The 26,278-nt window shown below is 46.2% G+C and overlaps 1 protein-coding gene across 3 annotated transcripts in view; it reads left to right on the top strand.

The window, feature by feature from the left end:
* The window catches only part of TIA1 (TIA1 cytotoxic granule associated RNA binding protein), a 48,958-nt gene extending 34,745 nt beyond the window's left edge, over window positions 1–14,213 (top strand). For all 3 annotated transcript variants that reach the window (XM_082255398.1, XM_082255397.1, XM_082255399.1), the window contains 2 exons: window positions 7,718–7,863; window positions 13,082–14,213. In XM_082255398.1, coding sequence (XP_082111524.1) covers window positions 7,718–7,863; window positions 13,082–13,214 — 279 coding nt within the window. In that variant the 3' untranslated portion in view covers window positions 13,215–14,213. The remainder of the gene's footprint in view (window positions 1–7,717; window positions 7,864–13,081) is intronic.
* The last annotated feature ends 12,065 nt before the right edge of the window (window positions 14,214–26,278 follow it).

The following is a 26,278-nucleotide window of genomic DNA, read 5'->3' as shown; positions in this document are numbered from 1 at the left end:
TGTGCTGGGGCTACAGTCTCAGCCTTCTTCTATTTTATGATTTTATTTTCTGAAAATGTCATTTTTTCTTTGCTTTACTAGATGTTTATTTTATCAGCGTTAGTCGGATCTTCGGATGAAGACGGCGTTTGCGGAGCTGGGTATCGGGACTGGCCGTCCTGGTTCTCCAGGACAGAGGGTCAGATGGAATCCCAGCCCGCCATCAAGCGTTTAGCAGGCTATGTGTTCGCCCTGGCCTCGCAAACGACCCATCCCTGTCCTCAGGGATGCAGCCTGTGAGGTGGCAATCTCACTGGACACAGCCACGGTTCGTCCGTGCATTACTGGTGTCCTGCGTTTTTGGCTGGCGGCACTCCCCTGCCATTTGAGGGTGGGCGGTTTTCCGTTATGAGGCATCCCACGCCATCGGGTACAGGTAAGTACACTCTGTGTGGGGCCCTTTGTCTGGGGTCGGCCAGTCCTCTGTGTCTGTGGTGTCCCCTATGCCTGTGTGCGTTTTTTGGGCTCCCTGATCCCGGTCCTTGCGGGGGGTTTTTCTCTCACAGCCAGCGCTGTGTGGGGTTTTGGGGGATCCCTCTCCTGTGTCTCTTTGGGTGCTTGGAGGTATAGACACATGCGGCGACCGCTGCGGGGTAAAAAAAACGCCGGGCCGCCATTTTAGGTGTGGGCAGCATGCCTGGCTTCACTGTGGGCGCTTATACAGCATTGTATGTAGTGTATTTTGGCGCCTTGCGGCGCCATCTTGTGTGTGGAAACGATTGTTCCGAGCACATGTCGGCGGCCATTTTGCCGAAGCCTCCCATTACTTTACATAGGCATCCATGTTTCCTTAGCCTGCAGCCTCAGTTCAGTCTCTGGCAGGGACATCACTTCCTTCCTTCACTCAGGAGCGACCGACTGCGGTGGTAACACACTTGTGGGGCCCTGTTTTGCTGTCCTTTCTTTTCCTCCCTTGGGCAATCTTCCTGGCTTCAGTTTGTCCCTGCGGTGTAGCGGTGTGCTGCAGGGTCCGCGGCGAGCTTAAAGGGCCAGTACCTTTTTTAAAAAAAAAAACTTTTTTGGTAATGGAATCCCAGGACAGCAAATTCCCTCCAGCCTTGGTAGGGGATTCAAATTCCTCTGAATCCTCTACCCTGGGTAATTTGGCTTCTGTAATGGTGACTTTGGTGTCCAAAATGGATGTGCTGATGACTGAACGTGCTGCTAGAAAAAGGCCTAGGATTTCTTTTTCTTCTGATTCTGAATGTGACATGGTTGCTGTAGGTAGCGTGCCCCTTTCAGGTCTCGCTCTTCTCAGGACCCGCAACAGTCTGAGGGGGAGGCGGAGGTTACAGGGGAGGACGAATCCCCCCCCCCCCCCCAGGACGCCCGAGGAACGCGCAGCTATGGATGCTCTGATTTCTGCCATCAAAGAAACACTACAGTTAGAGGATGAGCCCAATGCTCCGGGCATTGTTTCATCACACTGTGAATGAGCAATGGCGCAATTTGAAACTCACCTTCACGGTGCCTAAAAGGTTTCAACTTCTCTACCCTTTTGCGTCTACTACGGTTGCACGCTGGTGTGTGGCTCCTCAAGTGGATCACACTGTTGCCAGATTGAACAAGGCTACTCTGGTTCCCACCGAAGATTCTCCGGTATTTAGGGATCCTACGGATAGGAGACTGGAGTCTCTTGCCCGCCACACCTGCGTGGTGGCGGGTCGCCTCTGTCATGGCGGCTCAGGCTGTGGCGAATTGGACCAAGGTGCTCAGATGCACTCTCGTGGCTGATTCTGCCCCCCCCCCCTACCGTGGAGATGGTGGACCAGATTTATCAAGGGGTCATGTATTTGTGCGATGCGGCCTTAAATGAGGCCCCATTGGCTGCGCGCCTGTCCAGTGTTGCGGTGCTTAGCCATCGACTGATAAGGTTGAACAGCTGGTCAGCTGACCAGAAATCCAGAAAGGCGGTGGCTGATATTCCCTGTGCGGGGTCTCGCCTTTTTGGTGAATCCCTGGATAAATTGGTTAAGGGAGACGCTGGGGGCAAGAGCACTCTGCTGCCCCAGAATCCTAAGGGTCTCACCTTTAAACCTAATCAGGGGTCCTTTCGTGCCTTCAAGGCACAGTACAAGGGGAAACCCTTAAAGAGCCAGGGTGGCCAGAGAAAACCCTGGGTCGGTAAAAATAAATCCAGCCATGCGGGTGCGGCTGCTCAGTCCGCCTCTGCCTGAAGGGGCGCCCTCACCCATTTCAGGGGTGGGGGGACGTTTTCGCGGTTTCCTCCAACCTTGGCTGCTCCGAGTTCCGGACAGGTGGGTTCAGGAAATCATTCGATCAGGGTACAAGATCGAATTTCGTTCACGGCCGGCAGACAGATTCTTTCCCTCAAATCTCCATTTGACCCCAGGGCGGTTACAGGACCTGCATCAAGCGGTACAGGATCTCCTTGCTCAGGGGGTAATCGTCCTGGTGCCTCATCGGGACAGGTGTCAGGGGTTTTGCTCAAATCTGTTCACTGTGCCCAGAAAGGAGGGCAAAGTGCGTCCGATTCTGGACTTGAAAGCTCTGACCGCTTCGTGCGCGTTCGAAAGTTCCGCATGGAATCGCTCCGCTCGGTGGTGGCCTCCCTGAGTCCGGGAGAATTCCTGGCCTCTATCGACCCGAAGAATGCGTATCTACACATCCCCATTTTCGAGGGTCATCAGAGGTACCTCCGGTTTGCTATCGCGGAGGATCATTATCTGTTCTTGGCGTTACCCTTTGGTCTTGCTTCGGCACCAAGGGTCTTTACCAAAGTGTTTGCGCCTGTTCTGGGCCTGTTGGGGGCACAGGGCATTGCGGTCTTGGGATATCTGGACGATCTCCTGTTAAGATCGAGTGCCAGTTAGAGCCTGATGCGCGATCTGTCCACTACGGTCCAGACGCTTCAGGAGTTTGGTTGGACCATCAACGTTCAGAAGTCGACCTTGTCTCCTTCGGTTCGTCTCCCGTATTTGGGAATGGTTCTGGACTCTGCTCAAGCAAAGGTGTTCTTACCGGAGGACAAGCTCCGGACTCTGCAGTCCGAGGTCAGGTCCCTCAGGGACAACGAATCCTCGTCACTCAGGACCTGTATGCGGCCCCTGGGGTTGATGGTATCGGCCTTCGAGGCGATACCATTTGCACAGTTTCACACGCGGTCTCTCCAAGCGGAGATCCTGGCCAGGTGGGACAGACTACCTCAGTCCTTGGACCTGAGAGTGTCTCTGAGTCGCCAAACAAGAATGGATCTCTTGTGGTGGCTTCAGTCCCCGGCTGTTTCGTAAGGGAAGTCCTTCCGGCCGTTACTATGGATGGTGATTACCACAGATGCCAGCCTGTCGGGCTGGGGTGGCGTCCAGGGCGACCTATCTGCCCAGGGCACCTGGTCAGAGGAGGAATCCTCCCTTCCGATAAACATATTGGAATTGAGAGCGATCAGGCTGTGCCTGCTCCACTGGTCTGATCGGCTTCAGGGCCGTCCTGTACGGGTGCAGACGGACAATGCCACTGCGGTGGTGTACATCAACCACCAAGGGGGCACCAGGAGTGCCCGGGCGGCCCAGGAGGTGACCAGTATTCTGTCTTGGGCCGAGACTTATGTCCCGGCGATATCGGCAGTTCACATTCCGGGTGTGGAGAATTGGCAGGCCGATTATCTGAGCCGCCAGACCCTGGACCAGGGGGAATGGTCCCTGCACCCGGAGGTATTTCAAATGCTGTGTGCGAAGTGGGGATCCCCGGATGTGGATCTGTTTGCATCTCGACTAAACCACAAGGGGGAAAGGTTCGTGGCAAGAATGCGCGATCCTCTGGCAGACGCCTCGGATGTGCTGGTGGTGCCTTGGCATCAGTATCATCTGATCTATGCCTTTCCTCCGATTCAGTTGTTGTCCAGGTTCCTTCACAGGTTGACCTCGGAACAAACACTGGTGATTCTGGTGGCGCCGGACTGGACACGCCGGTCCTGGTACGCGGACATCGTTCACCTGGCTGTCGAGCCTCCATGGCGGCTGCCAATGCGGGAAGATCTGCTGTCTCAGGGACCGATCTTCCATCCTGCTTTACAGTCGCTGGCTTTAACGGCATGGCTGTTGAAAGCCAGGTCCTGAGAGACAGGGGTCTCTCCTCAGAGGTTATTCCTACTTTACTCAAGGCTAGAAAAGCCTCGTCTGGTAGGATATATTACCGTATATGGAAAGCTTATTGACTTGGTTTTGTCCGTGTTGCAACGTTCTCCGTTTGAAAACATCAGGGAAATCTCGTTTCCTCTGCTGCCTAAAAAGGTTGCTTTTCTGGTAGCGATCACTTCTGCTCGCAGAGTGTCGGAGTTGGCGGCGTTGTCTTGCCGCTCTCCTTACCTGGTGGTTCATAGGGATAAGGTGGTCTTACGACCTAACCCGTCCTTTCTTCCAAAGGTGGTTTCGGATTTTCACCTCAATGAGGACATTGTTTTACCTTCGCTTTGTGCGAATCCTAAGCATCCTAAGGAGATTGCCTTGCATTCTTTGGATGTTGTCAGGGCGATCAGGGTTTACCTGTCGACTGAATCCTTTCGAAAGTCAGATTCTCTCTTTGTCCTTCCTGAGGGACCTCGAAAGGGTATGGCTGCGTCTGCAAAATGGATCAGACAGACAATTGTTCAGGCCTATTAGTTGAAGGAACTGGTTCCGCCCTTCCCTGTCAAGGCACACTCCACCAGATCGGTGAGTACGTCCTGAGCCCTCCGGCATCAGGCCTCGGTGGCCCAGGTGTGCAAGGCTGCGACACTGCACACTTTTTCCAAATTCAAAATTGATGTTCTGGCATCAGCTGATGCCTCCTTTGGCGGCAAAGTTCTCTGTGCAGCAGTGCCGTAGGGGACCCAGGTTTTGTGTGGGTCCCTGGCTGTTGGGGTTGTTTACCACCTTGGTTATTTGCTTTCCTGGGTTGTTGCTCCTGTTGAGCTTTTCTGTTGCCCAGAAGTTTCCCTTGCGATTCACGTAAGGTTCCTTTCTCTGATGTGGGTACTGCGTTGCCTTTTCTGATGGTTGCGTCTCCCACCCCTCATGTCTATACTGCTTTGGGATATCCCCATTGGTGAAGACTGTATGAGTGGGCAGCGACTGTCGGAGGACGTAAGAGAAAACTGAATTTTTGTAAAATCTTACCGTAAAAAACTTTCTCTGATTCCTCCGACAGTCGCCGCCCCCGCCCCTCTTTTTGGGGTTCTTATGCACTTAACTGCTTGCAACCAAACTGAGTTGGGATGGCTATTGCAGGAGGGTATTGGACCAGTGGGACAGCCCCCATGGGTGTGTCTATGTAAATGCTTTTGTTTTAACAAGTCTTTTGCCTAGCTACTCCTAAGCAGAGGAAGTCAATATCCCCATTGGTGAAGACTGTATGAGTGGGCGGCGACTGTCGGAGGACTCAGAGGAATTTTACGTTAAGATTTTACAAAAATTCCGTTATTGCAATGGGAAGAAACAGATCCAGTAATTCCAATTATGATAAACTATATATTCTAGAAGTTGTTCAGACAATAGAATGCAGTAAAGAGCTAAAGGTGAAAATAGTGCAGGGTAAGTGTTAATAATTTTAAGTTGTGATGTGACATACCGTATATATCAAAGTCTAAAGTGACTAGAATGGAATGGCACGTGGATGCCAAGGGATCCGATGTAAATTTAAAGTGATAAAGTGCTGGATGAACAAGTGATAGACTATTTTGATACAAAGGAAATGAAAACATTTAATTGGTAATAATTAATAATAAAACTCACAATCCCAAAAGAAATTGGGTGTGGAGTGCTGGTTTGACCAAAGTGTTGGTGTAGGTTAAAAAAACAATAAGATGGTGTAAAATTAATTGAAACCATGTACAGTGATTGGTGTCATTCTGACGAAACGCGTAGTCACTTACTACTCCCGTGGAATGCACTTCCGGCGCGTGGAACGCACTGCGTTCCAGAAGAGCCTAGCGCTACTGCGTACCCGGAACCAACACACGATACACTGCTCCTTTATCTTGACTTGTTTGTGAGTTCATTTTTTGGCGTTTAATAAACATTTACTTTTAACTGTACTACACTATACGAGTTTTCTTCCCCCCCTTATATGTTCAATTTACCGCCCCTGGATATGAGTGGCCACGCTACAGGAAACTAGACACGGGACACTGAGGGCCCTTGAGCAATATATCTAACTAAGATTACAGGCCTGTTACCCCTGTAGGGGTGCCAATTTCTGGTAAGTGCGTTCCTGGGAGTGAGGGGAGCACCTAGTCCTGCCGCACCGTCCACACCTGGAGACCCTGGAAGTGGTCTACGACACCTGTAGTCACTTAACCCACTCCTTTTGGAATTTGAATCGGTTTTCACCATAGGAATCACTTTTTTTTTTTATGATTTGGATTTTTTGATTTATTTCATCCTATGTGACTCTAATGTGTAGTCGTGATTTTTTTCAACACCAATCACTGTATATGGTTTCAATTAATTTTTACACCATCTTATTGTTTTTTTTTTTATCCTGCACCAACACTTTGGTCACATCAGCACTCCACACCCGATTTCCTTTGGGATTGTGAGTTTTATTATTAAGTTATTACCAAATAAATGTTTTCATTTCCTTTGTATCAAAATAGTCTATTACTTGTTCATCCAGCACTTTATCACTTTAAATTTACATCTGATCCCTTGGGATCCACGTGCCATTCCATTCTTGTCACTTTAGACTTTTGATATGTCACGTCACAACGTAAATTATTTACACTTACCCTGCACTATTTTCACCTTTAGCACTTTATTGCATTCTATTGTCTGAACAACTTATAGAATATAGTTTATCATAATTTGAATTACTGGATCGGTTTCTTCCCATTGCAATATCAAGTTTTTGAATGTATTTCTCATTTAGTGTACATTACGTGTGATGGAATCCTAGTTCTAAGAGATCATTGGTATTGCTCCAGCTTATTATGCTTTGGTACTAAACTGTTAGACTTACCGGATCCGATTCGCCAACATCATTATTTGATAGTTTCTAAAGATTTATATATTTTTATGGGCATCCTACACCTATATTTATTTATCGAAGTCCCCAATAAGACCAGGTTTTTACTTCACCCATTTATTGGGTATTCTATCTGATTATCAATTTAATTGATTCTTTTTACACATACCATCACACCATTAATATTTCCAGGCAGTGCCATTACCTCCCCCACAATTTTAAGGCATGAAATGCTAGGTAACTATTTACTCGGCGTAACATCATCTTCCACATTACACCCAAAAATTAGGTTAACTTTACAAATTTTTTTTTTTTTTTTTTTAATCCATTAAAATGTATTTTTTTCCAAAAAACATTTCGTCTTGAAAGACCGTTGCTAGTGTGGCATAAATATTGTAACCACGCCGCAATTTTATTCTCTAGGGTCTCTAACATTTTTATATATATATATATATAATGTGTGTGTGTGAAATGTTTGGGGGTTCTAAGTAATTTTTTTACATTACAGAAAAAGGCCTGGTCTTAAAGTGGTTAATATAGTTTTCCTTGAATAAAGTTTTTAGAATGTAAGCATTTTATCGGAAGACCATTTTATTCCTTGATGCATGTAAAGCAAGTGTGTGTTTTTCTTCCTTAGTGCCTTCATTATTTGACCTTTCCTTTGACTATTGTCATGGTCACTTTTTTTTTTTTTTTTCTCTTTCCTTCCCTCGCTCAGCAAAGCCAAATTAGCTTTCCGCCAACATATGGACAATGGGGACAGTGGTATGGAGGAGCTCAGCAAATAGGCCAGTATATGCCCAATGGTTGGCAGGTCCCTGCGTATGGAGTGTACGGTCAAGCTTGGAATCAGCAGGGCTTTAGGTAAGGATTTAATGTATATCGCTGTTTAATAAAAAAAAAAAAAAAAAAAGACCATCCCCTAGGAGCGCAAAAGTGACTAAGACAAGAGTCCGTAACTTTAGTCTGTACTTTTTCAGTTATGAAATGGAATAAACTCAATTTATAGGTGGTGTTTATCAGCATTTTCGAAGTATTTACCTTTTTAAATGCTCCTCCCAATGTGGATCACTTATTCTTGAATACCCTTCCATGTGGAAAATGTATTGTTTGCTAAATCTGCTGATGTGATAAATTTACTTTATCACTCAGAAGTACTTCCTTGGTAGAGGAACCACTGGTTGAGAACCTGTGGTCTAAGCAAGGCTATTCAGACTGCAAAGCATAATTAAAGTATTATCAGATTTTCTTACTAGGGAATTATATCTGTTCCCAAGGTGGTTCATTAAAGTCCAAGGCAAAGGGTATGTATGAAAAGTACTTGCATTAGGAGGGTCTGTGTGTTAGTCGTTCAAAGAATGTAAGATTTCAAATACAGCATAAGTGGAGAATTGTAGAGTAATTTCTTGAGTTTTAATTCTATTTTATGTGCTTGTAAGTTGCCAGTCCCTTTAGTGAGAGTAGAGGCAAAAAAAAAATCAGCTAAAAGCATTAATTTCTGTATGCCCAGTCTTTGCATTTCACATGGGCTTAAATACAGTACATTTTTGTTTGTTTTTTATCCAACATTTTTTTTTTATTAGAAAATAAGAGGTGTGGAGGTAAAACAATGGTCTCCAGTACATAATGTTACAATTAACACTTAGAATGAGCCTGGGTTTACAGACACCAATAAGTACCAGACAGAGAAAGTTGCCAAAGGTCAATCATGCCTGTGTGATAAATTGCAGAAAATCAGGCAAGGGGGATGTAAGCAGAGAATGTATAATCTCACATGAGTACATGAATAAAACAGAGGATGGTATTATGCATGTTGTCAGTGCTCCATTTGTAGCTGGTTCCTCTCCTGTGGAGGTAGATGCCAAGTCTAACCAGTGATCCCAGATTTTGTGATACTTAGCTGGGCACTTTCTGTGTGTGTAAAGTAGGATTTGTGTAGTGTGTGTGTAATATATAGCTGTTTGAGTCTGTCCGGATATTTTTGGGGAAGCGAGCTTACAAAATGCCAGGACATCCTCCCACTCTGCGTCCTCCAGCTCCCCCAAATCCACCTCCCATCTTGTTTTTAGCTGAATGTTTAGTTCGGCCTGTGTAGGTTGGAGAAGGCAACTGTAAAAGGTGGACGTTAGCTTTTTGGTGTCTGTGCCCAAGAAGACCTCCAGTGAATACAATGAAGTTATTTTAGAAACGGAGTCCCCAAACTGGGTGCGCAATGCATGGCGAAGCTGGAGGAAACAAAAGAACATAAAGTTGGTAAATTAAATGACAGTTTAAGGTCTTTGGAATGACCTGACTCCAATATTGTCAAATACTTGAGAGCGAGATATATAACCCTGTGAGCAATCCACAGCATCAGGAAGGGTAAGAGTAGTTCCGGTAGGCTTGAGTTGCTCAAAAGGGGTGTATGAGCTTGAGCATTGGGAGACTTTATTCTGCTTGTCACTATGTCCTATATTTTACAATGATGGACCAATCCCTGGCAACCTCCCAGGTGAGTTGGATCTTGTGAGCCCCTTAACAGGATTTGAAATTAAAAAAAAAAAAAAAAATGGGGAGAGTTGAGTGGCCAAATAGTATTACGTAAGATCTTAGAGAGCAGTACCTCCCCATATCTGTAGGGGTTTTTAAGGCGCGCCAGGATAACTTGTGGCGAAAGTTGATCTTTCCTGTTTGGAACTTCCTTGGATGACATCATTAGTAGATGTGGGCCATTCTTCTCGGGACACAACACGGGCCTGTTTTCATCCCCCAAGGGATAAGTCCTTTAGGGCCTCCCCTGGAGGTTCCAAGAGGACCTAGTCTGACAAGCCATGAAGGGGCTCTTCCAGACCTGCGGACAAGGCTTCCGCTGCATGAAGGGATGCCCTCACCCGTATCTGGGGTGGGGGGGGGGGGGACGTCTTGATTTCAGGATCCATGGACCTTTCTGGTACCGGTCAAGTGGATCCACAAAGTCATTCGTTCAAGGCTACAAGATCGACTTTCTGTATTTTCCCCTGAAAAGGTTCTTCCCTGCCAACCTGCACTTGTCCCCAGATCGCTTACGGGGTAACTTTGGGGCAGGGAAGGTAACCACGTCGTGCAAGACAGCAAATTGAGACACAGGGGGGAACATGGTATGCAAGCAGTAGTAATTCAATTCCCCTTACCATGGCATGCAAGAATTATACCTGTCCTTAGGGTCCGATCACGGTGTGAGGAGCTGAAACTGTACGTTTTTAGCGACAAGGAATGGCACTCCTTGAGAGTGTGGAGTAAAGGGAGCTTGGTAGACCCAGCCTATCCAAGGTTTTTTAAGGGCAAATTGTAGGTGACCAGTGAGGTGAGTTTCTTATGAGACCATCACATCAGCCCGCATTATTTTAAGGTGGGATAGGATTGCGGTGCGTTTAGCCTAGGTTCACACACGAGCTGTTTGGGAACATGAATAATCCCCCCCATGTTTTCAACCTGCAGGCAAAGCTCGTTGCTCTTTAGCAGACGTGCGGGGGTGCCATTAGTTCCTAATCCCACCCCACTCTCCTAAAAACATAATCCGTTTTTTGCTTGTGTTAAACCATATTGGTGCCGCAGCACCATGTGCTTTCCATGCGCCTGCATTTTTGAAAAAGGGCTGGGGCATTTTTTCGCCTGAGTTTCCCATAGGTACATCGGCCCATACAAATTTGTTTAAAAGTATACTGGTCTTTAATCTCTAGGCTCTTTGGCTAAAATACAACTCTTCACCCCCATCGCAAATCCATACTTTCCCTTTATGCTGCAGTCCTTTGCTGTCTCCCCTCTCCCAGCAACAGAAATGACATTAGCAGCCAGGCCTGCATACTTCCTATAGTTTTGTATAGACTAGTCAACCAATACTATTAAAGGATAAGTCCAGTCAAAAACGAACGCACGCTAAACCTGCTCTTTGCCACATTCTAAGACTATTCTATCTAACCCTGTAAAGCAAAAACCACTTTAAAGAGGTTGTAAACTCATTAAAAAAATGTTTTATTTTTTTTCCAACCTGAAAGAAAAACCCATAATAAGCTAGTAAGCATCGCTAGCTCATTATGAAATACCTTAGAACGAGCCCCCGCGGTGCCGCCCGCTTACCTGTATGACGGGCGACATGTTCAGTCGCCCGTCTTCCGGGATCGCGACATCCGGCCATCTAATTGGCCGGACCCGCGATTACGTCACTCCCGCGCATGCGTGCGGGAGCCGACGGTCACGGCACGGGGCTCTGAAGGAACGGCACCAGCGGCCGTTCCTTCAGAGCGCATGCACCAGTGATGTCACTGGCTGCATTTAAGGTAAAGATCTCCTAAACGGTACATGTTTATTAGATATTTACAGTACCTATAGGTAAGCCTGATCATAGGCTTACCTATAGGTAAAAGTTGCAGAGGAGGGTTTACTTCCTCTTTAAGTGATAAGCTTTTTGTGGCTAAAAGATGAGGGACAAAGGGATCCAGCCATGGTGTTCAGGTAAGTTTTTAGGGGAAAGAATGCTGGTTTCATTTTAACCATTTCGCTAAAGGTACTTTTTGTTCTAAAGTGCTTTACAAACATCCATGTACACTGCTAGCCCTTACTGAAGCCCCCCCTGTACATTTGCTGGGTTTTCACTGGTTTACCCTCAACACATTTCTGTACACTTTAATACCAGCTTTGAGAGCTGCCACATTAAAGGAAATGAAATGAATGATTGAATGAAACAAAGGATGCTAGATCAGTTTAATAAAATGTCAGTTGCCTGGCTGGCTCTGGCTTCAGTGCATTCTAATTCAATACGTTTTAGAGTTTACTACACTTGTGGCAATTTTATTATTTGGAAACCTACTAAAGCTGTACAATCAGACCACCACCAGCATTTTTAAATTAAATACAATGTGTACAAATAGCGCCACGTGTGAATAAAAAAAAACTTTTGCTCACTAAACACACTATAAACTTAATACAAATTCCTTGTGAAATCATACATTAATCAAAACCGCTGCCGCTGTACACTTATTAGTGATTTCACCCCACCAAAAACAATATTAGTCAATTATATTATAAATACACAAAGAACACCAAGATCCAAGTAAGAATATACATGCCTCTTGTATTTAGGCAACATATGCTTATCCCAGAGTTTACTTTTAACCAACTAAACTGTGTAGCAGGCATATGCAGATTACAGCAGAACTGCTAGGACTCCTATGTTTGTGTCACATGAGTGGCAGGTTATTTATCATTCCCAAAGGTCAGTCTGACTAAAGAATGAGCTTTCTTCCAATAGGTGGAGTAACCTCCTAAACCAGATATTGCGCTATAACTTGGCATAACACTTGCTGCTTTCTCTAACATACAGTGTGTAAATGTCCTAAAGTGCTTCTAAAGGCTGAAGGTTTTTTTTCTTTTTGGTGCACAAGAGCATCTGATCTCTGGGGTCTCTAGCGCCTCATTGGCTGAGATACAGCAGTAGGAGACATCCTACTTCTGTCAATCTCAGCCAGTGAGGGGGTGGGCTGTGCCCTGTTCTATGTGTCTGATGAACACACAGAGCGGGCACGTGTGAGTTCCCTCTTGGCAAGCAGGCCAAAAGCGCTGGTGGGGGACCCGAGAAGAGAAGAATCAGGGCTGCTCTGTGCAAAACTATTACACAGAGCAGGTAAGTATGGCCTGTTATTATTATTATCATCATCATTATTATATTTTTATTTTTTGACTACCTTGAGCCCTGGTTCACACCGAATGCAGCTTTGAAACCGCGCTACTTCAACGCGATTTCAAAGCTCCAGGTTAGTCCGATTTCATGTGTGGCTTGTGCGGTTTCATGCACAGATGTTATTGCAAGTCACACTTGAAATTGCTATAAATAGTGCAGGAACCTTTTTCAAATTGGTGCAATTCGGAGGCGCACTGATTTGCACAGTTCCATAAGCACAAATGGGGTGCAACTTGTCATGTGATTAGAACTGTCAAATTACATGACAAGTCATATCAGTGTGAAGGGGTGCCTAAATATCAGTTTAATTTCTGTAAAATATGAAAAGTATTTTTTACAGTAGCTACAGATTCCATAAACCTTTCCCACTTTTTTTTTTTTTTGCAGTCAAACACCATCATCTGCAGCAGCAACCGCATGGGTGGGACCAAATTATGGTGTTCAACCTCAACCTGGACAGAACGGAACTCTGATCACAAACCAAACAGGCTATCGTATGGCTGGATACCAAACGCAATGAGAGGAAGGACTCCAACACACACCAGCTGTCTGTTGCTGGCCCATTTGTTTACTTTGATACCATTCTATAATCATGTCCGTGCAGATGTCAGATACAGTATATTTATTAAAATACAACAAAAAAAGTAACCATTTTTTTAATCATGACATGTTCACCAACTTGGTTAAAAACAAACTACAAAAATAACTAGAGATGCTGGATGTTTGCCAATTTTTGCCTTCCTTTTTTTTTTTTTTTTTTTCATTTTAATTTTTTATATTATATGTAACTGTTACTTAACCTGTTCTCTTTTGAAGAGGGCAGCCAAGCCTTGTCAGATCTTCTTTGGCAGAAAAAGGGTTAAGTTCATTTGAAATAATAAAAAACAATGCAGGGATCACTGCCATTTTGGGCAGAAAATTGCACAAAAATGTCTTTTTTTTTTTTTTTTTTTTCTTTTTTTTTTTCTTTCACTGAAGTAGCGTGCAGTTTTAGATTGCATTCCTAGTAAGAATTGAGATGTATTATAAAGTTTAATTGTACAATATTTGTGAAGTTGTGTTTGTGAAGGTTAGTTTTGTTTCCTTCCTTGAAACCTTCAATGTGGAAAATAATTTTCCTATTCAGATTGTACGCACTGTTTAAAATTCTTTATGGCCCATTTTGTTGGTTTACATAAATTTTGTATCTAGACCATTTTAATTTTTTTTTTCGCCTTAAATTTGACCTTTGGAGGGCTGAAGACTATCACTGTCAGCTCCCCTTCAATGAACAAAGGGTTGAAGTTTTTCATCATATAAACTAATGTGACATGATCTGAGCCTGTACATGAGAACCTGTCAGATTTTTTTTCCCTCTCCTATGAGAAGGTGCCTAGGAAAAAAGAATCCCCACTGGATTTGTTTCTCAAGGATTTTTATCTTCTGTGATCAAAACAGTTATGTGGAAACAGGAATGAGAACTGCTATATTCCTGTGTAACTAAATGATTTAAAAATGTGATAAATTCTTAATGAACTAGCCTGATGTGTTTTTGTTTCTGGTTTAAACTGCTGTAAAAATGTGCAAAGCATGCTCCGTATTTAAGAATTAAAGGGACTGACCACCATGTGCACTAACATTGGACTGAGGTGAATGTCACGATAAGCCAAGAAGCGCAAAGCAGTGGAGTGAAGGGGAGCTAGAGCTGACCAACCAGGGCCCTATCTGTTAGGGAGACTGCAACATGCATTTATTTTATTAGTGGAATTGGTTAACCACTTAAAGAGGTTGAAACCCACCCCCCCCAATCTGTAAGTTGTACCTATTTGTAAGCCTATAATAAGGCTTACCTATCGGTACTGTAAAGATCTAAACTTGCACCGTTTAGGAGATGTTTACATTTCTTGCAGCCGATGATGTCATCGGTGCATGTGCTCTGAAGAAACGACCACCCGTGACAAAGTGAAAAGGGTGACCATTCTGAAAAACACACAATAAAGGGAGAGTACCCACACACTATCAATAGTTAGATAATGGTGAAGGGATATTGAATTACTGCATACACCAGAGAGCCAATGCCTATGCCCAACTAAGTCATTGGTGTATATATAACAGAGTTGCTGTAAGGTAAGAATGTAGCCCAGCCAGAGATCACGAACCATTATGAATTCAGTCTTTTAAGAATAGCGCAGCACTTCTGTTATATATACCATTTAATTCTGAAAAACAATATTTCTCACTTTCTGCTATAAAACATTTCTTATAAAAAAAAAAATCTTTTTTTTCCCATCTATTTAGGCCAGTATGTATTCTGCCACATATTTTTGGGGAAAAAAAATCCCAACAAGTGTACATTGGTTTGCGCAAAAGTTATTGCGTCTACAACCTAGGGGACAAATTTGTCTTTTTTTATTTATTTTTTTACTAGTAATGGCAGGGATCGGCGTTTTTTTTTTTTTTTGGCGTGACTGCGACATTGCGGCAGATCGGACACCTAACTGACTTTTTGAGGGGACCAGTGACATTTCTACAGTAATCAGTGCTAAAAATATGCATGGTTACTGTACTAATGGCAGGGAAGGGGTTAACACCAGGGGGGATCAAAGGGTTTTAGTGTGCTCCTAGGGAGTGCTTTCTCAATGTTGTACTCACTGGATGAACAGAGAGACCTTTGTTCCTAAATAGGAGGAACACAGAAGGATCCCTGAGTACATCGCTGACAGAACAGCGGTCTACCTTGTTTACATCGGTGGACTGCCATTCTGTCTCCATGGGGAGGGATTGCGGGTGCCTGGCGGACATCGCATCCGCTAGCCCTGCTGATTGGCACCCCCACTATCTGTTATATGAAGCGACATACAGGTACGTCGTTTTGCGTAATAGAGCCGACCTGCTGCTGTAAAACTATGGCGGCTGGTCGGCAAGTGGTTAAGTGGGCAAATATAAATAAATTGCTCAGTATCACACATTTTTGTTAATAAATAAATATATATTTTTTCAGTTCAGTGGAGGACACAGGAACGCAAAGTCTCCCACAAACAAAGAATACTGTGTGCGCTGCTAGGAGGTTTGGACAGTATGCAGAGCAGAAAGCGTGTAGCCCTAACTAGTGGCTGAAATCCTGCATATACAGTACAAGCTCAGTTTTTTTGGTGTGCTAAAGTGTTTGGGTGCCTCTATAACTTTGTGGGTCAAGACCCTTTAGATGAAGATTCTTCTATCAAGAAAATGCTGGCAGTAACATCGTGGCCACCTTGCTCCTGAATATTCACTCCAGCAGTCTACAGTTTGCAGGCAATGCCAGACTGGACCTAGATTATTATACAGGATTTATATAATGCAAACAGTTTGCACAGTGCTTTACAAAATGAAGGCAGTGCAATTGCAATACAATTTAATACAAGAGGAATCAGAGGGCCCTGCTCAGATACAAGCTGAAAGGGAGGGTATAGTGATACAAAAGGTAATAACTGTGGGGGGTGAGCTAAAGGAGAAAATCAAAGTAGTTGTTGGGTGGTGGCAGGATAGGCTTCTCTAAAAAGATGGGTTTTCAGGAATCGCCTAGAGGTGGATAGTTTAGTAGGAGATAGATGGACAGAGTGGGTAAAGGAGTTCCAGAGGATGCAAGAGGCTCTGAAGTCCTATAGGAGAGCATGAGAGGAGGCGATAAGGGATCTAGAGATCAGAAAATCTTAGGAGCAAGGAGTCTGGTTTGTTTGGTATTTTAAGACCAGTATAGTGATATACCTGAGGGCAGAGTTGTGGATGGTTATAGAAGATGTTTTCATTTCAAATTTCTCTTTCATTTATTGATGGATACAACTCCTGATCTTCTTAATCCTTATACTGCAACGTATAGGAGTAGGTCACTAGGCAGAACAAAAGTCTAGCTATGCCTATGGGCAGTCTCAGGGGGGTATACTCCCTCTCTCTGTTATAGGTACTCTGTTTTTTTTTTCTGCCTAGTCAGGAGTAAGGACCTAGTTCCTTGCTGGGATCTTTGGTCCTGGCAATTTATTTTTCTTTTTAGATATTTTTGTCCCGGTTTTTTTTTTTCCCTGTGAGATCTACAATTGACTGCCAGACTGGGGGACGGGCTCGATAATCTAGATCCAACCGGCACCCCAGTCTGGCCAGCGAGCGCTCGCAGACCTCAGTTCTACGCTAGATCGTCCGTGACATAGCTCCACCGGATGCCTTGTGAGGTTGCATATGACCGGATCTTGGTCCGAGTTGCAGCGTTCCTGCTGGTGACAGCCCCCCAATTTCGATGGTGCTGGGTTCTGTCTGGTGCAGTGCCCGCCTGGTTCCTGGTATGGTGAGTAGATGTCCCCCCTCTTCCCCTGGAGGGTTTTGGGGTGGGCCCCTCCATGGGATGGTCAGACCCCTGGGTTCCCTTCCTTTCCGTCAGGAACCCCCCTTCATCTGTCCCCCAATCCTACCCCCCCCTCCACTTATGCTGGGGCTGTGTGGGTGTTCTGGTCCACCACCTGGGGTGGGGGCAGGGTGCTATGCTGGCGATTGGGGTGCACCTGCGGCGACCAGACGATCAGCTGTACGGGGGGGGCTGTACCTGTTTGAGGGCTTATGCCAGGGCCCCCCTGTCCTGCCTTGGCTTGTCCTTGAGGCCTAGAGATCCCTCCTGGGAGCCTCATTGGGCCGCCATTTTGTTGGATTGTGCTGCAATGCACGGCGGCCATGTTTGTGTAGTCCGGTGGCCATTCTGTAGTGGTCTGCCAAAGAAAACAGTGGCGGCCATACCCGTGGAGCCTTCTGGGCAGCGTTTTTGGCGGTGAGAGCTCCTCATCCCCTGGTGCTGACTCCTGGATCCTTTTGTTTCCTGATCGCCACTCGTGCAGTGCAGATTCTTCTGGTGGCTGTGGTGCCTGGTTTCTGCAGGATGGCAAGTCTGGTGGGGTTCACCATTGCCCTGGTGTCGCAGACTCTGACCGAATGGGCTAAGCTTTTTTTGCCATGACCTGAAAGGGGGAAGTAGCTCCTCCCTGCCTTTCCTGAGCTGGCAGACCAGCTGGTCCAGGGGCTGCAGTTTATCTGTGATGCCTCTTTGGATGCGGCTTCCCAAGTGGCTCGGCTCTCTGTTTCGGCAGTGGTCCTTCGCTGTGTCTAGTGGCTAAAATGCTGGTCTGCGGACCAGACTTTGAAAAAGGCTTGACTGATCTTCCCTTCTAGGAGATCGCCAGGGGGGGAAGAGTACCTTTCTTTTTCTTTCGTCCCATCCAAGCAAACTTGGTCTTGCAAGTCAAGAGCGGGCTTCTCCAGACCCGCAGGAAGGTGCGCCCTCACTCGTATATGGGGTGGGGGTGGGGGGACGTCTTCGCTGGTTCCCAGACCCGTGGACTTCCCTGGTACAAGACAAGTGGGTCCACGAGGTCAGACGGTCCGGCTACAAGATTAAGTTTCGTTCTTGCCCTCCGGTAAGGTTGTTCCTTCCAATGTGTGACTGTCCCTGGTCCGCTTGAAGGCTCTTTATGGGGCATTGCAAGACCTTTTACTGCAAATGGTGATTGTCCTGGTTCCGACTTCGGAACGTTTTCATGGGTTTTTACTCATACCTGTTTACAGTCCCCAGGAAGGAAGGCAAGGTGCATCCAATTCTGGACCTCGAGGTGCTAAACTGCCTTGTGCATGCCTGCATCAGGAGGATTTCCTTGCCTCTATAGACATCAAGGATGCTTACCTTCACATTCCAATATGTGCCAGTCAACCAGCACTTCCTCCGCGTTGCCGTGGGAGAGGGGCATTGTCAGTTTGTGGCATTACCCTTTGGTCTCGCCTCCGCTTCTTGGGTCTTCACAAAAGGCCCCAGTGATACCATTGTTACGCCAATGGGGATCGCGGTACTGGGCAACTTGGATGATCCTTCTGTGAGTGGAGTCTCCTACTCCTCTGGTGGAAAACCTGGTAATCACTATACCAACTTTGAGGGAGTTCTGCTGGATTCTGAATTTTCAGAAGTCTGCACTGGTTCTGTCCACAAAGCAGGACTATCTGGGTCAGACTATCTTAGACAGAGTGCTCCTTCCTCTGATCAAACTCCAGGCTGCAATTCGTCTCCTGCTGTCCAGCAGATAGAATTTGCATGCCGTTGCTGGGCCAGATGGTGTCTACTTTCGAGGTGGTTCAGTTGCACAGTTCTATGAGGTCCCTGCACGGAAGATTCTGTCCAAATGGGACAAGAATCCGCAGTCTCTGGACAATCAGATCCAGCTGAGCCAGAGAACGAGAGCCCCTGATATGGTGACTTTGTTTTTCTCCAGCGCTTCCGCTGGGCAAATCCTTCCTCCCCTTGTATTGGACAGTGGTCACCAAGGATGCCAGCCTGTCCAGCTGGGGAGGTGTCCTTGGCATAAATTCTGCTCAGAGTATCTGGACACTGGAAGAGTCCAGACTACCGATCAATGTCTTGGAACTCTGAGCGATCAGACTGTGCCTGGAACATTGGATGGATCGTCTTCAGGGATGTCCAGTGCGCATTCAATCGCACAATGCCATGACTGTGGCTTATGTCAATCACCAGGGGGGCACAAGAAGTGTCCTGGCAGCTCTGGAGTTAGCCGGCATTCTAAGGTTGTCAAAATGGTTCGTTCCAGCCCTCTCAGCCATATAAATTCCAGGGAGGGAAAACTGGCAGGTGGATTACCTCAACTGGCAGGCGTTGGACCAAGGGGAGTGGTCTGTTCATCCGGTGTCTCATCAGTTGTGTCCACGGTGGGGCATCCCTGAGGTGGATCTGTTGGCATCTCTGCTCAACTGAAAGGTGCAGAGGTTTGTGGCTCGGTCACGGGATCCTCTCACAGATGCGCTGGTGGCCCTGTAGGGCCAGTATCGTCTAATTTATGCCTCCCCCCCCCTCAAGCTGCTGCCAAGACTTCTACACAAAATCGAGGCAGAAGGGATTGCGGTCATCTTGGTGGCCCCAGACTCGGTATGCTGATCTTGTGCGGCTGGTCATGGCGTTCCTTGGAAGCTTCCTCTCAGGGAGGATCTGCTGTCCCAAAGATCTACCGTCGTACGTGGAAGATGTACACTGCATTGTGTGAGTCTCTTGGGGTACATCCTTGCTCTTTTTCTGTGGTTCGGATTTTGACCTTTCTTCAACGGGGGGTTGAGCAGAAACTGTCATTGAGTACTATCAAGGGTCAGGTGTTGGCCTTCTTTCACCGGCCCTTGTCCACATACTCCTTGGTATGTACTTTTCTTCAGGGAGTTAGGCACTTGACCCCTTCAGTGCGGTCTCTGTTGCCACCTTGGGACCTCAGTTTGGTGCTTTGTCTTCCAGAAGCCTCCTTTTTGAGAATCTTCGGGAGATTCCCCTCCTTGCGCTGTCTCAGAAGGTGGCTTTTTTGGTGGCTACCACCTCTGCGTGTAGGGTGTCAGAATTGGAGGGATTATCCTGTCCACCTTACTTGGTGGTTCACAGAGATAAGGTGGTTCTTTGCCTCTGTCCATCGTCCCTTCCTCAGGTTGTCTCTGATTTTCATTTCAATAAAGACATTGGATTGCCTTCCCTGTGTCCCAGGCCAAAACATCCAAAGGAAATTGCTTTGCATGCCTTGGATGTGGCCCGGGCAATTAGGGTGTACCTGGCAGCAACGTAATCTTTTAGGAAGTTAGACTTGCTTTTTGTGCTCACGGATGGGCCTCCGACAGGGTTGCCCACTTTCTCTGCGACTATTTCCAGATGGATCAGACAGATTGTGGTTCAGGTTTATTCCATCAAGGGCCAGGTTCCTCCTTCCCTATCAAGGTACATTCTACTCGGGCGCTCAGTGCCTCCTGGGCTTTCTGTCCTCAGGCGTCAATGACACAGATTAACAAGGCGACCACCTGGTTGTTGGTGCACACTTTCACCAAGTTCTATAAAGTGGATGTGTTCGTATCTGCGGATGCTTCCTGTGGCTGCAAGATTTTTGCAGGCTGTTTAAAGAACCTGGTCTTCTTGGTGGGTGTATTTTTTTTTTTCTTTCTTTCTTCAGGTGAGCTCCAGTTGTTTTGGTTAAGCTCCTGTTTACTTGGTTGGCTATAGTTAGCCTTGGGAGTTTCTGTTTAGCTGTTCTCACCCCTCATGTTTAACATTGCTTTCGGGTGTCCCAATGGTTAAGAAGGTCAGGAGTGGTGTCCGTCAATGAAAGAGAAAATGGGATTTTTGACTTGCTGTAAACTCCATTTCTCTGATTTTCATTGACGGATACAGCACCCATCCCTCTGGGCAGTTGTAATTCTTCTGACACTGCTTGTAACAAAATTGAGTACCTATAGCACAGAGAGGGAGTATACCCTCTGAGAGTACCCATACCCAAAGCCAGACTTTGTTTTTGCCTAGTGTCCTACTTCTGTAGGGGGCAGTATAACCCAGTGGTTAAGAAGATCAGGAGCTGTGTCCAGTAATGAACATCAGACGAATGGATTTCAGGGTAAGTCAAAAATCCCATTTTTATTTTTTGAGTGGAAGCCAATGGACGGATTGGCAGAGATGGGTAGCAGATACTCGGGGCCAGATTAACATAGGCGTTATTTGAATTGCAGCTCCAAGGCCCTGCCTTAATTAGGGATGCGCACCTTCTCTGGTCTTGTGATTCAATTTGATTACAATTATCATGTCAACGATTCGTTTCGGCGATGCATCATGATTACTACCCATGGGTTTCATCCAAAAATTCAAGCACTCCAATTGAAGAACTATTTTTATTTTCATCTGCTCTCGGGGAAAAAAAAACAAAAAAAAAAAAAAAAAAAGACACTTCTCTGAACCGTAAACACACCAGACAACAGTCTTTATTTAGAATAGCAAATACTATGCATCAAACTGTTGTAGTAGTGCAGTTTTACTTCTTCATAAAAGCAAAAGGAGGGCTTCAAGTTATTCACTTTCAGTTCAATACAGAGAACAAAGGGCCTTTCTTTATATCTGTTGAAAAAGAGCTACATATATAGAAAGGCTTCTTCACTGTAAGAGCGATGAAAATGTGAAACTGACTCTTAAGAACTAGTGCTGGGCTGCTCAGAAGATTTTATTTTTTTGCCCTGAAATGCGCAGATTATAAAAAAAAAAAAAAAAAAAAAGAGAGACCCCCCCCCCCCCCATCACATCCATTCTTCCCACCCAGAGATACAGAGACTACCCATAACTGTCACTCCCTCTTCCCAGAGACCCCCATCACAGTAATCCCCACACCACAAAAACAGAGACCCCTATCAAAGCCATCCCCTTGAGATACAGAGACCCCCCCCCCCCCCTTTACAGAAAAAAAAAAAAAAAGGCTCATGTCATCTCCCCCCAGAGATACAGAGCCTCCCTCATCATAGCCATATTTCCTTCCTATAGCTAGAGACCCCCATCACAGCCATCTTCCCCCAGGGATACAGAGACCCCCATCACAACCACGGACCCCCCTACACCACAGAGACAGGGACCCGCTTCCACCACAGAGACATCACAGTACCCCCACCCCTCAGAAAAACGGCAGCCATGTCCTTCATAGTCATGAGCCATCCTCCCAGAGATACAGAGACCCCCATTGCCGGAAGCCCCCTCCCTCCAGAGACAGATTCCCCCATCACATACCCCCATCATCAGAGTCATCACCTCCATAGAGAGAACAGTACTACTGGAGTCGTTCTAGTCCGGTACCTGCTGAGAACACAGTGACAGAGTCTGAGTAAGGAGGACTGGAGTCCGGTGTCCACGTGTTTCCTTCAGGGTCGCTTGGGGCTCCCGTGGCTGGCTGGCTGCCTTCAAGACACCAAACAAGGGCGCCTGGGGGTGACCTCAGAGCTGGGAGGCGGGGCTTCTTGGACAAAGCAGCAGCACCCAACAAGGGGTGGCTTTTTATCCAGCTCCGGCTCCAAGCCAACAATGCTGTGCTGTCACCCAAGGGAGGCAGGGCGTGGCGGGATGGCGTCATCGCTAATCGATTGCAGCTGTTCTCTGCATCGATGCAAAATCGGGAACAGCTGCATCAGGGTGCATCGATTCCCTGATCATATTCAACAGCTCTATCCTTAACCAGTTCTGGATCGGAAGGATTTGCCCCATTAATAACCAGGCCATTTTTTGCGATTCAGCACTGCGTTACTTTAATGGAAAATTACGCAGTCGTGCGACACTGTACCAAAATAAAATTGATGTCCTGCCCACAAATAGAGCTTTCTTTTGGTGGTATTTGATCACCTCTGCGATTTTTTTTTTTTTTGTGCTATAAACAAAAAAAAAAGAGCAACAATTCTGAAAAAAAAAAAAAAAACACAATATTTTTTCACATTCTGATATAACATCCCCGAAAAAAAAGTAAAAAAATCTAAAATTTTCATCTTTTTTAGGCCAATTTGTATTCTGCTACATATTTTTGGTAAAAAAAATCGCAATAAGCGTACTTTGTTTGGTTTGCGCAAAAGTTATCACGTCTACAAACTAGGGGAAAGATTTGTCATTTTTATTTTGGTTTTTTATTTTTTTTTAACTAGTAATGGCGACGATCTGCAATTTTTAGCGGGACTGCGAAATTGCGGCGCATGGATCGGACCCCTAGCTGATATTTTTTACACTTTTGGGGGGACCAGTGACATTACTACAGTAATCAGTGCTACAAATATGCTGTTACTGTAATAATGACATTGGCAGGGAACAGTGGTGAACACAGTTGTGATAAAAGGGTTAAGTGTGAGCCTAGGGGAGTGTTTTCTAACTGTATGGGGGATGGGCTTGTGAAATGATCATAGAGACCTGTGATCCTATATAGAAAGATCACAGGCACTCTGTGATCATTTCAGAGAGAAGAACGGTCAGCTGTGTTTACAACAGCTGACCATCCTTCTCTCTCAGCGGGGAGCGATCGCGGGTGCCCGGCGGCAATCGCGGCTGCTGGTCCTGTGGATCGGCATACCCGCGCCCTAGTGGGGGCGGTAGCACACCGGTGCACGCTAGCCCCCCGGCACCATGCTCGCGACTGACGTAGGGCTACGTTGTTTGGTGCAGCCGAGCCAGCCTGCCACAGTTAAACTGCGGCGGGCGGTTGACAAGTGGTTATAGGAGTTGGCTGCCGTTGCTGTCGATCAAAGTCACCTAGCCAATCAGGAGAGAGGGGGCAGGACTCTGTGTCTGAATACTGAATAGACACAGGGGGCTGTGCAGAGGCGTAACTAGAACCTAGAGGGCCCCGATGCAAGAAACCATGCAGGGCCCCCCGGACCCCTGGCCGGGGCCCTTCCCTTCAAGCCTGGGGCTCCTCCCACTGATCCTGGGGCCCTTCACTCTGGTTGCAGGGCCCTTTATTACGGTCCCGCAGTGGGACCCTTTCACAAGTTCTGCAGTTGGCCCAGTGGGGGGGGGGGACCAGGGGAGCACACAGGGGCCCAGAGACAGCAGAACACAAGTGAACTGGATAGGAGGAGTGGCAGGGGCAGCATACAGAGGAACTGATCTCCTCCAGGAGGAAAAAGGAGGGCAGTGATTTCTCTACATGCTGCCCCCGCCGCCCCTCCTATCCAGGTATACAGTGGAGCTGCACGGGCCCCCTGATGCATGGGGCCCGGTTGCAATTGCAACCCCTGTAGTTACGCCCCTGGGGCTGTGACTCGGTTCAGGTTCCCCCATAGCAAGCTGCTTGCTGTGGGGCACTGAACAGGAGGTAGGGGCCAGGATCACAGAAGAGGGACCCAAGAAGAGGAGGATCTGGGCTGCTCTGTGCAAATCCTCTGCAATCGAGCAGGTAAGTATAACATGTTTGTTATTTTTATAGGAAAAAAAAATGAGACTTTACAATAACTTTAATATAAGGATGCAGGGTCAGACAAGGCGAGTCTGTAATAAACAGATCACGCATAAGTGGCAGGCAGGTGAATATAGTCAGATACAAAAACAAGAAGAGCGCACAGGCTCAGGTGCAAAACCTTTTACTATGTATTAAAAAATATATATAAATATATTTTATATATTTTTTTTTTTTACATAAAAAAAGGTTTTGCACCTGAGCCTTAGCGCTCTTCTTCTTTTTGTATCTTCACAGTATTCAGTGCCCGCTGTTTTGGAGAACAGAAAGGTGGAGCTAAAACACAGACTCTTAACCCCTCATATGATGGATTTAACTATTGGACTATTTGGGACTTCTGCCTATAGATCAATTTAGACCTAAGCGCAAGAACTGCACATATTAAGGAGAATAGTCAGGTCACATGCCAGGGTCAAGTGAAGCAGATCAGGCATGTGCAGAAGCAGAGTCCGAGGTCAGGCAAAGGAATCAGGCAATAAAGCACATGAAATAGACGTGCAGAACGAAAAAATAAGTTTAGATCATTTTGATTAGTTGTGAAAATAATTTTGTTTCATTTATTTCATTTTAGAAATTTGTTTTATTTAGTTTATTTATTTATTTCTAAATAATCTTTATTTTCGCAATTTCAAAAAACAAATGTGTAGATAGAACAAGCAATACATCAAGTGAAAAAAGGTAACAGATTAAAGTCAGCTATTGCGGTGGCATATCACACAAAAACAAAAGTCATGTTTATATCAGACAGTTTTAACAACATGCAGGGTGTGCCCATTGGCCAAACAGAGGAAAAACCTCATTCAATTCCTGTTCCGATAACCGGGTCCAGTCCCCAGGGAAGCACCCCCAGAGTGGCCCGGTGGAGACATGACAGTCAGCAACCTAAGTCATTCACCAGTACTACACACTAAAGTATTAACCAGAAGAGCATAGCTGAGACAGAAAAGAAGAAAGAAGGCTGTGCTCCTAGCGGAGTCGCCAAAAGTTGAAAGGGACAGAGAAAGAAGAAGAGGAAAGTCAGCCTGGAGTATGCACGGACCCCGCGGAGACAATCTCCGGGGAAGGAACCCGGTTAGGGAAAAGCACCACTCATCCCCCAGCAGTCCACCCTGAGTACCCTAGGTGTCAGAAATCTCAGAGTAAAACATCCACCCAGTCCAGATGTCCATGAAGTGATATTGCATCCCCCGCAGGGAGAACACCCTCCCTTCAGCTTCCATAACCAAATTAACCTCCCGTTTCCATTCAGCCAATGTGGGACATGTGGTCTGCTTCCAGTGCCTCGGAATCAGGCACTTGGCGGCATTCAGCAAGAACGGGATAACACTACGTTTATATTTCTTAATGGAAGAATGGGTGTCATGAAAAAGGTATTGAAGTGGGGTGCTGTCAGGAGGAGCGATTTCTGTATCCAGGGATGAATAGCGTCCCAGAAGGGTTTCAGGATCAGGCAGTTCCACCATATGTGAAGGAATGTACCCTCCTGGCCACAGCCCCTTCAGCAGTGCGGATCGGAATTAGGAAACATCCGTATCAGTTTAGAGGGCGTCCTATACCAGCGGGATAGAAATTTGTAGGAGGATTCTGGTACTGATATAGGAGACATGAGCCAAATGTAAGATTTTAGTCAACTGCGGAGGGGAGAATTCCACTCCCAACTTTCTCTCCCAATCCCTAACATAATAAGGAACTTTGCGAGAGACTGTGCCAAGAACCAATTTATACATATGTGACAGCAGATGTTGTGAAATCCGGAGGATGGACAAACCACCATTCCAAAGGGGAAAGGTGATCAATCGGGTGGGGCGCAGCAGGG

The sequence above is a fragment of the Pelophylax lessonae genome, assembly GCF_965119305.1.
Source record: "Pelophylax lessonae genome assembly, chromosome: 4".
Taxonomy (NCBI): Eukaryota; Metazoa; Chordata; class Amphibia; order Anura; family Ranidae; genus Pelophylax; species Pelophylax lessonae.
Note: the sequence above shows the minus strand (reverse complement) of the source record. Positions and strands in the feature narration are given on the sequence as shown.